At 33.1% G+C, this 17,974-nt stretch overlaps 1 protein-coding gene across 38 annotated transcripts in view; it reads right to left on the reverse strand.

Annotated features, from left to right (window-relative positions):
• The window catches only part of LOC114933442 (longitudinals lacking protein, isoforms A/B/D/L), a 246,568-nt gene that overhangs the window by 185,521 nt on the left and 43,073 nt on the right, over nt 1-17,974 (reverse strand). The window contains exons 7-8 of one of the 38 annotated variants that reach the window (XM_085484433.1): nt 13,105-13,621; nt 11,650-13,028 (exon numbers count right to left, since the gene is read on the reverse strand). The exons of 32 other annotated variants lie outside the window; for them this stretch is intronic. In XM_085484433.1, coding sequence (XP_085340559.1) covers nt 12,956-13,028; nt 13,105-13,621 — 590 coding nt within the window. In that variant the 3' untranslated portion in view covers nt 11,650-12,955. Of the gene's footprint in view, nt 1-7,787; nt 8,604-9,199; nt 9,532-11,649; nt 13,029-13,104; nt 13,622-13,872; nt 14,442-16,864; nt 17,182-17,974 lie in introns of those variants that run through there. 5 more of the 38 variants (XM_085484436.1, XM_085484458.1, XM_029306002.2 and 2 more) reach the window with 5 other exon arrangements.

Consider the following 17,974-nt stretch of genomic DNA (forward strand, 5'->3'; position numbering starts at 1 on the left):
TGTCCACGACGTAAACCGTTAAGTTCTTGTGCTTCCTGATGATGTGTTTGCTCACATCGGTTTTGACTTTGCAGCAATATTCACAATAGGGACACTTAAAGCGCGGCATAACACCACACTCGTATTTAAGATGCCTCGTTAGGTTTCCCTTCCAGTTAAAGGATTTGATGCAATTGAAATTGGGGCAAATGTAGGATCCGCCATACCGCCTTCTCATTTTTGTATCCATGTCCTTGTTACGTGGTCTTGTTGCGAAGAAGTCTGAAAAGAATAAGGACATTGTTGTGAGCGAAATAGTCTGCAATTTATTGTTGACAAATCACAAAAAAGTAAGGCCAAATAATTAGTTGTGATCTCTCTAACGGTTGTTGCATTACACTGTAAAAAGATATATTTGTATATATATACTAAAAAAAAGTATATATTTAATTCAAGAGGATCGAGTAATCACATTTTATTTGCATTTTTACATCTTAAATTTGTATATATGTATGTGTAACAAATTAGTAGCATAAACTTAATGTAGAAACTCCTAACAGAGTATACAATTTTATCATAAATCTTCAAAATGCATTCAACTTATCTTTCGAAAAAAATCATTAAAAGTAAATAATTATATTACACAGAAAAATGTAATTAGTAAGAATAACATCTTAATGTGTAAGTTGACTAAGAAAAAATTTATCTTTCATTCTTTTCTTTCAAAAGATTTATCTTTCGCTCCCTAAAAAGATTGGTCCTTTATTTTTGGAAAATGCAATTTTTAATCATTTTTAGAAATATGTTTCCTTTATTTTTTTTATTTTTAGAATTTCATAATTAATAACTTTCACTCATTCACTCACTCACTCACTCATTCTCTCTTTCCATCTGTCTTTCTTTCTTAGGAAAATATTAATTTAAAGTTTTATCTTTTTCATCACATACTTTGCTTCGTTTTCACTGATTTTTGAAATTTATAGAGAAACGAAATTTAAAAAAACAAAAAAAAATTTGCGTCTTACATTTGTATTTATATTCAGCAAATATAATTAACTGCTGTACAAGTAGACTTTTTCTTTAACGAAATAACTTAAAATTCAACAAAAAATCTCACCTAACACAGTAATAATTAAACGTGGTATTACATAAAATAATTCATAGCTTTTTAGGAAATAATTACCTCATTGTAACACAATTATTACGATAATATGTACAATGTATATTCAACGCTTAACATTATACATTATACATAGTTGTACCGAAAAGTTTCGAGAATTTGAAGCGCATTTTAATAATCATGGTGCGTATCGGATGTGAATCGGGATCATTCAGAATTGGTAGTCAGCACATAAATGCTGCAATTCTTGTGCACTCTTTTGATGTGTCTACTGATATTAGCCTTCCATTTGCCGCGATAATTACAATGGGGACATTTAAAGCGCGGCTCCTTGCCGCACTCGTTACGCAGATGCCTCTTCAGGGTGCATTTCCACACGAAAATGCTGGGGCAGTTGGGGCACTGGTACTTCTTGTAATCGGCACGATTCTTCCATACCTTTCTGTAGAAACTCGCGGAATAGACATCTGCGAACATAGAGCGATTCCGATCGGTTATTAGACATGTCGAGGTAATCGCGTGCATCGACTTGAAAATATTAATTCCCATACAATTGTCCAAACATAAATAATAAGGAAATAATTAAGTTCAAAGTGTTTCATAAATTCGACGGACAGTGCATATACAATAAGCTATTTAGGCACTCAATATGTGTGTAAAAACAATGATAATAAAAATGATTTATTTTAAAAAATGCATGTGTGTGTGGTAATGATATGAATAATGGTAAAATATGATTTTAAGAAATGTAATGTGATTTTTGCTTAATATAGTATGGAAGAGATGTCAAAGAAAAATTATTAATTGTTGTTAGTATGTAAAAAAATTATAAATTATTATTAGCATATATTAGATGTACGTTTATTGACCAATATATTTATTTCGCATAATCTATGTAGCATTTCACACAATTGTACAAAATTATTAATATACATATTATTGACGCAAATCATTTTTCGTACAATTCTTTTCTACAAAAGAATTGATCATATCAACAATATAATATATATTCTTATTATACACGCGTTCCATATTTTAATTGCCGAAGAAATTGTTCAGTTTCTTGATAATTGCATCGACGATCAGCATCTCGCTCTTCTTACAACTGGCACGGATTTTTTTTAAGTGTCACTGTGCAGCTTGCATCATAATTGCAATATTCCAAGTATAGATTCTGCTTGCGCACGTACAAAATATGCCATGTGAAGCTCCTCTTCAGCTTGAAATCGCGATGACAATTTCGGACGGTGGCAACAGTTTGACAGATCGAAGTGCAATTGTCTTATACTGCTTTTATAAAATATTATAAATATAATGTTGAACGACAAAAAATCACGAAATAATATCTGCCAAATACAATATAAGAATAAGAAAAACTATGTTCCTAATAAAGAATAGAGGAGAATTTATTACGCCAGTACTCACCATTTATAACATTTTTAATAGACATAGGTATTATTTATAAAATCCTTATATATTCTAAATTTTATAATATTTAACATTTTGCAAATAATAAAAATTTTTTTCTGTCAATATAATAAAATTATAAATTAATAAAGCCTAAGGATAATTAAATTTGACGCAAATATAGACTTTAATTGTAATTCAAATAATTAATCGCGCTTACATTGCTGATTGATATATACATTAAAAATATCAATCATATGATTAATTCGAACATTATTAATGAACCATGAATTATCACATATATACCTGCAGATCAAATTTGTTAATTTGACATACAGTGTATTTAGTGGCACTTCTCTCCTATGTAAAATAATAAAATATCATATTTTAAAAAATAATTTTTTATTTTATAGTTTATTAATGATAATTATATAATAAAAAATGCAAAATTAAAAATTATAATACATTCTCTAATCACATTTGCTCTCAACAGACACATACTCGCCCGTATAATATTATTATACACTATACAAATCTGTAAAGAAATTAAGTGTAAAGTATTTTGCAGTCTTCTTTAATCTTTGCAGAAATTTGTTAAAAAATTATCAATAATGAGTAAAAAGTTACTCGTATAAATATCAACGTTGTTTATGTGGTACACAACATCTGACAGCATCAAGCGCATAATAGACTTCTCTCTTCTTATGATAATTGCGCATACATCTGTAGATATTGCTACACAAATTACAGCTACATTGACAATACAGACATTTAAATTGCGCACTTTGTTATATAAATGCCTGCTAACGCTGTTCTTCCTCTTGAATGCAATTCACATGGAACACGTATACATCCTGTTAGAAGGGAAGGAATGCAATTCACCTGAAAAAAGGCGCAAATAAAGAGCACCAATAATGTAAAAATTATTTTCGATATTTGTTTTATACTCTCTTCTTATCGTATGTTTTTCGTAAATGAGAAAAAGAAGAAATAAATATCTTAAAGAATAGTAACGAAAAAATTATTTACGCACTTAAATCGCATCTTTTATCGGCATTCGTGACGTATATGCTTGCTTAGATTATAGCTGTGAGAAAAAAAATGAATACCATGATTATTAGGACTTTCGCTCGAGAAATTGCTCTTGTAAAATTCGCATTAATTATCGTCTGAAACAAATATCAACGATTATTAAAATCTTGATTTTAGAACTTGTGTGATATAATAGTTGTTAATTGATAAATAAATCATCTAAAAAAATGAAAAGTTTTTATTATAAATTAATTTTCTGATTGTTTTTAGATTGGTAATTCCATTAGATTTGTTAAAATAGAAATATGTAACACGGATATTTAAAAATATTCAAAATAAAATCTGATATCTTCTAATAAATTGTGAAAGAAAAAATGAGACGCTGATGAAAAGCAAAAAAAAATGTATTTTAATTAAACAATTGTATCATAAAAAAATAATAATAAACCCACTATTAAAGAATATTAAATACAAAAATATTACATACATACTAAAGATACGAAGAGGAACATGTGATGCAGTATGATAAGGACGAAGTGCCCTTTGTTTAATATTAATTTATTATTAATTTATTATTATTAATATATTAATTATGAATTAATTGCACAAACGAAGGACGCGGTCGGAAACGGGGAAGGGTTTTTCTTTTCAATTTGCACTTTATCAATTTCTGCCGATGTCGATGCAACGAACAACGGCACCCTGGTGCCGTTTGCGCACGTGCTTATAGACATCGGAGGTCCATCTCGAGCGAAAATCGCAGATCGGGCATTTGAAACGTGGATTCTGCTGGCACTCGTAACGCAGATGCCTCGTCAGGGAACCGCGGTGAGTAAACGAGCTCCCACAATTGTTGATACAAAGGAACTTTCCGCGCGTCGTTTTCGGAATTTGGACACGGTACTGATGTAAGCGACTGTATTCCGGCGGAATCGAAGGAGGCCAAACGTAGCAAGGATTAATGCCTGCAACAGAAGGATTTATTAATTGACAGAGCGCGTTGTTTCGTCAAGAAAAAGATGTAACATTAGCTTATACATCTTCACTGTATCAACACAGACATCTCCATACAAGATTTTTTTTTTATACAAAACAATATTTCAAAGGAGTAAAACGAAGTGGTAACGATACGCTTTCCTTGAAATTTATTCCAAGTTACATCGAATTCACTACACACAAATACAATGATTACAACACAGAATATGTAGCCTCTATTCAAAACTAATTTTTTCATTCCACAGTTTCTTCTGATAATTTATTCGGTATCGTATAATTTCGATGCTGATTTTATAACGATGCACGTCATTTATCAATATACAAATAAAAAAAAAGGAATTTCTCATAAAAATATTCTAGCAAACCAAAAAAAAAAACTTCTTTCTTTAATAATTCGCCAAACATTTATAAGATTTATATTGCGCGAACAATCGTTCGCTAAACAAAAGTCAACTAAAGTAATTAAAAATTCAAGAAAATCAAAAATATCGCAAAGATTATTCGTCAACCAATATACGACGTATGTTCTTGCTTTTGTGCACTTTGCGCATGTGTTTATAGACATTGGAGCTCCATCTCGAGCGGAAACTGCAGAGCGTGCACCTGAAACGCGGATTCTGCTGACACTCGTAACGCAAGTGTCTCGTCAGGGAAGCTCTGTGACTAAATGAGCTTCCGCAATTATTGGTACAAAAGAACTTTTTGTGCCCAAACGTTGAAACATGATGCTGGGGCAAGCCGCTATGCTCCGACAGGATCGAAGAGAGCCAAATGTGGCAAGGATTAATGCCTGAAACAAAAAAATTCATTAATTGATAATGCGCGTCGTTTTGTCAAGCTGTATCACTATATAATTTATCCATTTTCATCGTCAACACGAAAATGTGGGTAAGAATTTCGTACGAGTAAACTTAAACTTATTCCGACAAGAGTCTCTGTAAAAAAAAGTAAGTCATACACGCCTTTCTTGAAGAATAATCTTTGTAGTTTCTTTTTTCTGTCATCAAATGCTTCATTTATTCGATATTATAATATATAAATACCAATTTCTTAATGATACACCCAATTCATCGTATTCATTGATATTTTGCAAATAAAGAACAGAAATTCTCGTCAAAATAATTAATCGTCTGAGAAAAGATATCACATTGTTTTTGTTGTTACAAGGTGATCATAATTAACAGCAAATCTACATTTATATCTGCATTACAGTTTTCATTATTATATATCCGAATTTACATTTGTAAAGGTATAACACATAACAAATAGCGTTACAACAAATACAAAAGAGATTAGATAAACATATCCTAAAAGACACATTTATATATACAAATTATTAGAGATGATGATATTATTAGAAATATCATCATCTCTAATAATCCAATAATATCACCTAATAACATCATCTCTAACAATATCATTTATCATTGGTATCAACTATTTCAAAAATCCATAATTCTCATAAATTCTCATATCTCGTATGGAGGAATGGATAGAATGGATAAATACCAAGCAAAAGTTAACAAACTAAAAACAAATATTCCACTTGCAACACAAAAATAAAAAATTTATCAAAAATACGCTCGTCAAGTAATTTACAACGTATGTGGCCATTATTGAGGATGCATTCTATATATGTGTTTGTAGATACTACAGGTACAATGACCACAATAATCACAGAACGGACACTGAAAACTCTGTTTACACGAATTATTAAGGAAAGGCTTCTTCAGATGAATGTGAAGAAAAAAGGAACTTCCGCATGTAACAAATAAACTTCTTACGCGGTAATTTTATTTGTGAGTCAATATTTAAGTAATCCTCATTTTCAGTGATTATAAAGTCATTGTCCTCCTGTTTTGACTGTGTTTTCTCCAATTTTTCTTTGCTTCTGCGATCCAGCAATTGTTCTGCAAATCTTTCTCAATTTGGATTCTAGTCAGTCGAACGCAGCAAGAAGTAATAATGCCTATAACAAAATATTAATTATCATTTATAACACATCGTATCATTTATCGCATAATCAAAGCATCAATTTATGTATCAGTAGAAAAAGATTGGAGGTAAAAGACAAAATTAATTACTTCCCCTCAAAAACAAATATTTCCGAGAAAAAATAGAACATGAGATAAGATAGACAATTATACGCTTGAAATTTTTATTTAATCACAAGGAATTCAATTCTACATTATCAGGTCAAATACGATCGTATTGTGCAAAAATACATTTACAATAAAAAAAATTCATTTCATGAGTAAACAATTTCCTACTACCCAAGAAAAAACGGCATATACATAATTTACAAAGTTCAGTCTACATGCACCTATGATCAATTACGTCGTGAAAAACTGAAAGTCGTTAAACAATTAAATACAAATTCATCAAACACAAATTCGTATATCCATGAATTATGAAATATATTGTTCACGTGTATAACATAAATAATGAAAACATAAAGAATGCATTGAACGAATGACATTTGGTTGATCGATATCACCATCGTTTCGATTACATCTCGCGCAGCTGCCTTTGCTCGGGAACGATCTTTTTCCCCTTTCTTAAAAAATAATCGAATAAGGTTCGCGAAACTCGCATAACTCGGTTAACTGTCCTGCTTGATGCGCATGTCGAGGACGTATACCCGCTGATCGGGATGTATCCTGCGCACGTGGGATCTCACATTCGACGAGTGTTTGGTTCGGTACGAGCAGTAGGGACAGTTGAACCTTGGCAGCTGACCGCACTGGAACTTGAGGTGATTATACAGATTGTTCTTGCGCGTAAACACGTTGCCGCACTTGTGACAAGGGTAACTCCTGTTTGTCTGCCGCGTACCGTCGGGATTGTAGACGCACTGGGCGAATTGCACGTAATATCGTTGCGTGCCCGGTCGAGTCTCTAGAAACAGAAAATTTCGTAAACATAATTCGGGGCGAAAATTTGAAACGCGGCTTAAGACAATTACGTTGCGACATTTTGCGGCGAAGAGAACGTTTCCATTTTCTTCCCAGATCATCCTTAAGGGAATCCCGGTACAGCTAAAACATTCTTATTGATCGCATTCGTCGCGCAATAAGAATCGAATAACAGAGCTAAGAGAGAAATCTATCACCAACTGTGCGCTAGAAAAATTGATAAAATAAATTAAAATATAATTCTGAGTACTCATTTTTTTATTGTTTTTAAATAACGAGCGTAATCTGATTATATTATCATGGAGAGGATATAATAACGGGATATAATAAAGTGGTAATTCAGTGATATGGTATTTATTAATATATTTCTTAATTGTTTCTAAATTAAATTTTTATTACAAATAAAACCATAATAATAATTCACGTAATCTTCTGCGGTAGGTAATTTTTCAAAAAATTAAATAATTCATTCATTTATTCCATTACAATTGATTTATCATTCATTCATTCATTCATATTTTCAACACGTAAGAGGAATCTTTTTTGATACGAAATAAATATTTTCGAATAATTAAAAAAGCGTAGGAAGAGATTCCAAAATAAAAAATACACACATACACAATATGTATACACAAATATGCTCACTTAAGTTCTCTGTAAATTAAAATTATAAATAGTTAAAAATTTTCATTGCAACCACAACGCAGAAGACTCACAGAGCAAGGAAGAATGGAATAACTTGGCGCGATGCAAATAGGGCTTTCTTTTGTAAATGTCAGATTTTGTAGGAGCAACAAATGTACGAGTCAGTCGATTCGAAAACAACAGGTGCGGTCGAATAAATGGAAGGATTCAAGAGGACTGCGAAACTTCAGTCTTGCGTATGTCCACCACGTAGACCCGATTGCCTGGATGTATACGACGTACGTGGGCGCGCACGTTCGAGGGATGCCTCGTCCTGTAGACGCAGTAAGGACAATTGTACCTCGGCGGTTGGCCGCACTCGATCCTCCAGTGGTACTTCAAATTCTGCTTCATGCTGAACACGCTACTACAATTGCCGCAGGGAAACCTCATGCGCTGGTCGCTCCTGTTCGCGACCGACCGATTGTAAGTTTTCTGCCACGTGCGCCTCAGCAGCGAGCCTGAGAAAGCTGCAAGAAGAAAGTGCACAAGACGTCATCTATAAAACCCGTAGAAAATCACCCCGTCGCGTTTTCGCTAAATCTCTACACTAGTTTTACACCCGGCTTTAAGGCACTCTTTTCTTCTTATTGGTTGAGTAGGATAATAAATATTTGTTCACGATTAAAGTATATATTATATAAAAAAGCACAAACCCATCGATTTAAAACGGTTCGCGCTTTGTTTCTATATTTACTTTAATTGTGAAAAAGTATTGATTATTCTGTTCAATTAATAAAAACAAAAGGGTGCGCAAAAATAATGCTTCATCAATAAAACAAGACGGCGTTTGGGATCTCCTTAAAGGAGAAGAAAAGGAGAGAAAAACGCGCGGGAAAAATAGTCTCTCTGCGAAATAATGAATTTGTCGCGCGTTAAACAAATGTACTCCAATGTCAGATTCAATAATTATATGTAGACAGATCGCGCGAATTACGCTCGTTTCAATATATAAATGGGGCAAAGGAGAAGGAGAGAGAGAAAAGAGATTTGCACGCGAGAGGCATCTCTCAAAACTACCGTTCGGTTAAAGACGAGCCTTTATTCCGGGAAACGACACATCGTACTCGTCGTACTTGATTCACGCGAGCGTCGAGCCGCCCTCTTGCTGCCAGCTGAGGATGTCGACGACGTAGACCTCGCGATCCGGGTGCTTCCTGCGCACGTGGGCCCGCACGTTTGACGTATGCTTCGTCCGGAAGGAACAATAGGGGCAGTTGAATCGCGGCGACTGACCGCACGCGAACTTCAAATGATGCTGGAGATTGTACCGCCAGTTGAAGGATCTGCCGCACTTCGGGCAGAGATACACCTGCCTGCAGACCTGCCGTGGATGCTGCGGATGCGTGGATCGGGGCTTACGGATCGATCGCGGATTCGCGTATCTATGCTTGTCCTCTGAAAAATTCAGACACCCTACCGATTAGTCGGCGTTAATCGCTGGCTATCAGTAAATAGCGAATACAGATCGATATAGAGAGTTACGAGGATTTATTGCATGATAGCGACGTGAAAAGATATCGCCATGTGAGTTGATATTTTGATATTTAATTAATGATAATTAAGAATGTTACCTTCAACGACAGATATCTCGACGTACTTGATTGCCAATGAAGTGAAGTCGATATAAGCCTCTTATATTGAACGCAAAATCGCTTACATTTATTATAACATACATATAATAAAAGTACAAAAAGACATAAAATAGTGCGGCAAATATTGCAGTTTTTATGGATAATTTACATAGACAGTTTAATTTTGAACTAAAAAATATTCTTTATAAAAAATTATTTTTACATATAAAGTTTACATGTGTATAAATTATAATCTATGTAATGATCATTCGACACAATATTACTTTTTTAAGTATTGCATTAAAATGATGAATCATTTCGTCGCAGATATTATCTGCGATATCATTACAAAACAACGCAGATTAAGTAGCGAATAATCATGAAAACCTAATGACTATATAAAATTAATGACCATATAAAACATAATTTACATTCATACTTAAACTTGCGCATCGATATCTGTATACATTTGATTTATTATTTTCCAAAATAAATTGTACATTTATTCAATTGAAATTGTCACTTTGAATTTGAACTGTTTACGTGAAATTTTATAAGTGAGATATTTATCATGTTTCAATAAGAGAATATTATTAAAATAAATAAAAAATGTTTCTCTCTGCAATTTTTCTCTTTTCGTTTTACAAATTTTTCGATTGATTCTTTAAAATTTCCTTAGCAAGAATATACCACAATAAAAATCATATTTTTAATTTCAGTGTTTCCTTTTACAGAAGTTCAAATATTAGAAATTGGTTATATAGAAAGCTTTAATCTTTTACTAAGGAAGAATATCATTTTTAAAAATTCATCGAAAAATTCAGAAATAATAAAAAAACATTTATAAGCAATGCAATATAACGCATATTGTATAACAAATATTTCAAAAAAAAAAAAAAATAGAAAATTACCACATTCTGCGATCATCATCAAATCGCGCGTCATTTCACAAAACTCGCGTGAGATGAAAAAAAGCAAGAGAAATAGAAAATCCTTCTATAACAAAAAATTTAAAAAACTTAAAAAAAAATAAAATAAAAAAGAATGAAACAGCCTTGATTTAATACTATGAGCCTACGTCGATGGTGTACACTTTGTTACCGGGATGTTTCCTACGCACGTGCGCACGTGCGTTCGATACGTGCTTGGTGCGATACGTGCAGTAGGGACAACTAAACCTCGGCAACTGACCGCACTCGAATTTCGAATGATAGTAAAGATTGTTCTTGTGACTGAAGACACTCGGGCATCTAGGACAGGGGAACTTCGGTTTTTCGACTGGGAAGTCATCGACGGCGACTCGGAGATACGTCGGATGTTCTATTGCCGCGGTGTCTATGAATGCGAAGGCCACCGAAGACGGAATACAGTCTGGAACAGAGGCGAAAGAGACGTTCCGTCAGAAATCGACGTTAATTCGCAGTTTCAAACTCACGGAGATTCTCGACGCGATTCGAAATTGATCGATCTGAACATTTTCAAAGGAAATTAGTATCGCGAGAATAGAGCCGAAGAGACGGCGAACCCTGAAATTATACTTTGACCCCGAATGTCAAACAATTTTTCTCTGAAATCAATCTTTATTCGATCAAATATATATATATATTGTATGTATCAATTAAATATATATATTGTATGTATAAATTAAATCTCTTTAGTTACATATATTTATCGCAATTCGTTTGCACAAAAAGCTTTAACAATAATTCACTAAAACTACTTGACCACATTACAGATACATTATTAATAAGTAATTTATTATTAATACAAGTATAAATATGTATTAATTTTTAACATTCAAAGTTAAATTGTTCAATTAAAAACTGCAAACATTCGATTTTAATTAACTATATCTATGCAAATAGTGAATAAAGATAAACATGTATTAACATAAATGTAAATCGCATAGAAAAGGTATTATATTAAAAGAAATATAGAGATGTTAAAATTCTGTGACATTTTTATTTGGTACATACATGTCTTGATCGCACAGTTTGTGTAATACAAATAAAAACAAAATTTCGGTAAACAAAAGTCATCGTCAGCTTTTAAATGGCGCATTAAATATCAAATAAAACTTGCAAAAATATATAAACGCTTTAATTTCTATCTTTCTATAGAATTCGAAATAAATAACATAACTGTGTAAATATATTTAAAAAGAAAATACATCTTAAATTTAATAATACTGAGCTACACGTATTACAATTACTTAAACTCATAAATAAAAAAATTAATAAGCGCATAAACTCGTATTCGATAAACACATACCAAATCTAAAGATATATATGGCAGAATTTAAAGTAAATGAAAGTAAATTAAAAACGTAAAATTAAATGCTTTGTGCAAATTTTATGAACTTAATTATCGCTAGCATGTGTATCTCGTCAAATATATTATTTTACAATTATTATATTGTAATATAAACATTTTTTTGAGCAAAGAAAATAGGAATATAATTTTAGAGTGACAATACAAATAATGCCAAATAAAAATAAAATCCAATCATAACGCAAAAAAATGCGATAATCGAAAACATCGAGTAATTATGTGTTGTTTTCCTATCGCTTGCAAACAAATATTATTTTTCATTGAAAACAAAGTAATAACTACATATATATAATTATGTATTAATAAATAATAATAAATAATTATTCTTTTAGTCAATGTAGTAAATAAAAATAAAAGTAATAGCAATATATAATTTATAATATGGAATAAATTCTTTGGTAATTTTTAGTATAGGCAAATAATAATATCCTTTGGAATAACGAATAAAGGAATGAAAGGAATGAAATAGCAACATTAATATAATATTAATACACTCACACACATTCACACACACAACGTTTGTACGGCGTTAAAAAATACAGTGATATCCTAAACTATTTATAAACTACTTATAAAAAGATTTTTTTAAACTTCTCAAAATTTCCTAACGTGGCTAAAACTTGTTTTAAACATTTTACGTAACTAAAGAGTGTAATTGTCGTATAAAGGGAGAATAAAGATTCGCTATATTTCCTAGTAACAAGACATATTTACAACTCTTTTTTACAAATCCATAAACTATTGTTTTAATGAATCTCTCGATTAATCATGACTAGCCGCGTAACAAGACACTATCTCGTTGGCACTAAACAAACCGTCTTTAAATAAATCACTGCAGTTTCTTCAAGTCGTAAACAGGATATGTACAGTCAAGCCTATCTTCCACACTCGTACTTTTTGGATCGCAAATCTTCCAGTCAATTAAACGAACTTAAACTATGCGAAGCGAGCATAGTCAATGCTGATAGAAGCTTAGGGTGTTTTGCGTTCCTGAAAAGAATCAGAAAACATCCAGGTCTATAAATTATAATCCGCATTCGCGTAAAAATGATAGAAACGTTCTTACGGTATTCTTCGCAATGGCGAACAATAGCGTGTATCAAGAACGAAGGAAATAAGGATTTCGATCTCTACCATTCTTCCCAGTTGTGGAGCTTCGGCGTTGATTTTCCGAAGATCCAGCTTCGCTGATCTTCCCGTCTCGTCATTCTTAGGAATAAAGATCTTCCGGATCTTCCACATCTCCGATTTCGCAAGCGTTGCCTCTTCCTTGCCCAGATCGATAACGAACACGTCGTGATCGGGATGAACAGTGCGGACATGTCGACGTGTGTTCGAGCTGTGCGAAGCGCGATAGTCGCAGTGCGGACACTGAAATCTTGGTGGCTGGCCGCATTCGTAAGTCAGATGATAGGTCAAGCCACCCTTGCGACTGAAGGCGCTACTGCATCTTGGGCAGGGAAAGTCCTTCCTGCTCGCATTCATCGTCCTCGACGCCGTCGATGTTGCCATCGTCGGCAGATACATTTGGGGAACGTGTCGCGTGACGCCCTCTAACGTACAGTAATACACCCGAATTCGGCCTGAAACACAAAAAAGACGCGCCGCTCGCGTAAAAACTCCTCGCGACACGTGTCCGACGCAGAAATAATGGAAATAAATAGAAAGAAAAATCGACGATTATGATTTGTGCGTGTCAAATCTTCTTCAGTTGTAATAATAGCGATAAGCGTGGATGTGATCTTCATTAAATAGCAAAATTCATCGATGGTTAGACGAAGACGTATATATTCTTCTGTTGCAGGAATAATGAGAACAAGATACGAATATGGTCTAGTAATAGTATTCATATAATTTTATTTAAAAAAAAAAACAGTGAATAAATACACTAATAATATCGTAGAAAAAAAATTGAAAATTTATACGTATATATCCGCATGTCAATTAGTAAAGTTATAGAAACTTTTCTGCGTCAAATTGATAATATGTAAATTGTACTAGGTCAAATATTTCCATAACAAAGTAATATTTAAATGTTATATATGTTTAGAAAAGTGTTACGAATTGGTAGAGATCGATATCTTCCACAGTAGAGTCCAAATTGTTATGGTGTCTTCTGCGATGAAGGAATCTTGCGTATCACGTAGATCTTGTCGGTAGGGTGTTTTCTCTTGACGTGGGCACGTACGTTCGACGATTTCTTCGAGCAATATACGCAATAAGGGCAAAAGAATTGCGGCTCCTTCCCGCATTCTAATTTCTTATGTGTATAGTAATTGTTCTTCCGGTTGAAGACGCTGTTGCAATTTTCACAAATAAACTTTTCCTCATTTTTGACGGCGAGTGATGGTGAAATATTCGAATTGGATGACGGATTCAAGTTGTCCAAATGGCGCAAGACATCTACAAGAAAACGTTAGAAACTCGTCAAAGTTCGATAAGAAACAGCGGCCATCGATAGCGTGGTCGCGCATAACGAAATGGAATGGAAGAAAGAATTTCTTTTCTTTCACAAGCAATCGCAGTCATCGATTATTCGAGATATTCGACTACTATAAGTCGCGACTCGATGCGTAAAGTTGGTTCGAATAGATCTTCCTGTGGCGTGCAATGTGTAAAAAAATTTACAAACTCATAATATTTATTTGTATATACTTAAAATCATACGATATGCATGTAAAAGAAAAAAAATATATTAAAAAAATTAAAACTTTTTATATAGCTTGTATTTCAAACATAAGATTTTAATTTTTAATTAATCAATACATAATCAAATATATTAATTTTAATGTTTAATTGAACTTTAAACGTTTTATTACAGATCGCCATCGCGCGAAATCGTTCAAGATTGAATCATTTGCGTTCAGAGATCACATAAACTTCGTTGCCAGTATGAAGTCTGAGAATATGCGCGCAAATATGCGAGGTTTTCTTCGAATGATAAAGGCAATGAGGACACTTGAATCTTTCTTTGAATCGCTGCCTACAGTTTGTTGACTGTTTTACATGTCTCTGTAAGTTCCCCTTCCGATTAAAGATGCTATTGCATGTCGGGCAGGCAAACTTGAAATCTTCAGGGACTGTTTGTTGACAGAATAGCTTGAATGTGTCTTTGCTGGGGAGTTCAAGAGATACAAAATCTGCAAGCAGAAGAGAGGAATGCAAGAGCGTCAATATGCGGCGCCACCTTGACTTGTTAATTACATTTATTTTCATTTACATTTTCATCGACAAACTTAATAAACCAGACATAGACGGACGACAAAAATACAATACATTCGTGCGTTAATTTTGCGCCTCGGTCTGAAAATATGATTGAATTAATGAACGACATTTCAGTACCGGAAAGAACGCATTTCGGACGTTTTATTTGCGCTTGAGATCGATACACCAGACTAATTCGCCGCGGTGCCTACGTCGCACGTGCTTGTAAAGGTTCGAGATCAGTTTCGACCGATGGTTACAATAAGGACACTGGAATCTTGGTGGCTGGCCGCACTCGTAGATCAGATGTTCCCGCAGACCCTTTCGTCTCAAGAATACGCTCGTGCACTTCGGACAGCGGAAAGCCCGACCGTTCGCGCTTGTCCTCCCGGCGGATCTGAAAGCTAAAAGTATAAGTCCTCGTTAGAGGCCGCGTGATCGAGTATCGAACGAGAGAAACTCGATCCTTGACAGTGTTGGATTAGACTTGCATTGGCGAAGCAAGTTATAATGAACGGTAATTCTAAGTAAAAAAAGTGTAAGGAACTTCTTCATTGAAAAAACATTGCATTAAAAATCAAAGGAAAACAATCTCGAATCGTTCCAAGTATTATATATGAGACTGGTCAATTGATCGAGATCACTGACCTAGATAATAATTGGGATAATTGATGGCATGAAAAGATTTTAGAATTTGGAATACAAAATACTGCGTTTATTTGATTTCAATGACGTGATTTATATTGAAAAATGGACGAAGAACGCTGGGTATCCTGAACATAAATCGCGCAATTCTGGTGCTTCCTCCGTATGTGCTTCTGCACGTTCGACGTCTTCTTCGAGACGAGATCGCAATATGGACACTTAAAGCGAGGCGGTTGACCGCATTCGTATTTTAGATGCGTCGTTAGGCTGCCTTTCTTGTTGTATACGCTTCCACACTTCATACAGGGAAATCGCACCATTTCGTCAGACACGATCCGAAAAAGGCCATTTGCCTCTGTGAATTTGAGGGACGCGTAGAAACCTGCAAACGAAAGTCCAGTGTCAGAAAATCTCATGAAACGTTAAGATTTTTTTTCTTCGTTTTACTATTATTTTTGCCACCCTGTATAGAATATAATATTGATGCTAGATTAGAGAAGAAAGTGATAACATTAGATAAATGATAACATGACAAATTTACATGATATGAATAAAAATAAAAAATAGAATCAAATTTGAAAAAAAGACCCTTCAATTATGAATTTACTTTTATTTCAGCTTATTGCATTAAAAAATCGCGCCGTTATAGAAATTTGTTCTAATTATTTAATAATTAATTGGAGTTAAATTTCTGAATTTCCATATAATTCATGCTACCCCTCAACCAGCATTGCAAAGTTACAATGACATAAATAACGAACAATATTGCGAAACTATAAGAACATAAATGGCAATAAAATAAATTAATATAAAGCATATTTTAGTGTGCATAAACTTCAAGTGTAGCTATCATTGGTAGCATTCATATATTTGCTTTATTCCTGAAATACAATTTATTCGGGTTTATAACTTACATCCTTGTCTATGTAATTGCATTGATAGCGTCGACATTCGTATACTTTTGCCTTCTTGCACAGCGATATACAATTTATTTATTCCTGTGCAGTAACGATATTCATTAATCGGTAGATATCATGAACGTAGACCGCGTAACCCTCATGCTTTCGGCGAATATGTTTCTGTATGTTCGACGACTTTTTAGAGATCAGATCGCAATGAGGACACTTGAATCGGGGTAGCTGGCCACATTCGTATCTCAGATGCGTGATAAGACTTTTCTTCTGTCTGAATACGCTTGGACAATTTTCGCAGGGATATCTTGTGATACTCGAAACGAAGCCCCAATCCCGATGATCGATGTTCGACCTTAATAACGACGAGAAATCTTTCACACCTGAAAAGCATCACGTATCAGTTAATATCACGTATTTTTTGCACAGAATACGGCTAAGACATTTAAATGAAAACACTGAGACTAATCAAAAAAATAGTGCAACCTGAGAACAATTGTTTCCAATTTCTTAAAATGTACGTCCACTTAATTGCAATTCACTGTTGTATAGAAAAAGAAGCACAACTTTATAAAAAATTACATTCACAGAAAAATAAAAGAATCGGGATTTTTTGGAGATTGTGTTGTAGGAAATATTTCAGACTCTGAGTATGGATCTCTTTAAAAAAGAAACTTTATTTTAAATATTTCGATAAAAAATTTTTAAGATTTTTATGTTTACGTTAATGAGAAACATAAATACTTCTTCATACATACATAAACGCATACGAGCAAATACCTATACCCGTATATGTATATATACATAAGTGTAATAAAGTAAAAATTCATGATTAATGATTTTAATATGAATGTTGTTTAATAAATACGCACTGAATAATTTAATGAAATTAGAAATTATAAAATAATACATTAATAAATAAATTATTGTAAAATATTAAAAAATAAATTGATTGTTAATAAATATGTAACAAACTGTCTGATATGTTGTTTATTAATCCCTTCACAGATTACAAAAATCAACTTTTACAAATAATATAGTAACGTTTTTCCAATAACTCTTTTATTTCTCTTTAAATTCAGGAATATTGTTCTAAAAAACTCATAAAAAAAAAATAATTGCTTTGAATAAAATACTGACATCAGAAAAGCGTTAAAAAAATAATGCACTGTAAAA

This window comes from Nylanderia fulva, unplaced genomic scaffold (genome assembly GCF_048542155.1).
Source record: "Nylanderia fulva isolate GAGA-0341 unplaced genomic scaffold, ASM4854215v1 Scaffold3, whole genome shotgun sequence".
Classification (NCBI taxonomy): domain Eukaryota; kingdom Metazoa; phylum Arthropoda; class Insecta; order Hymenoptera; family Formicidae; genus Nylanderia; species Nylanderia fulva.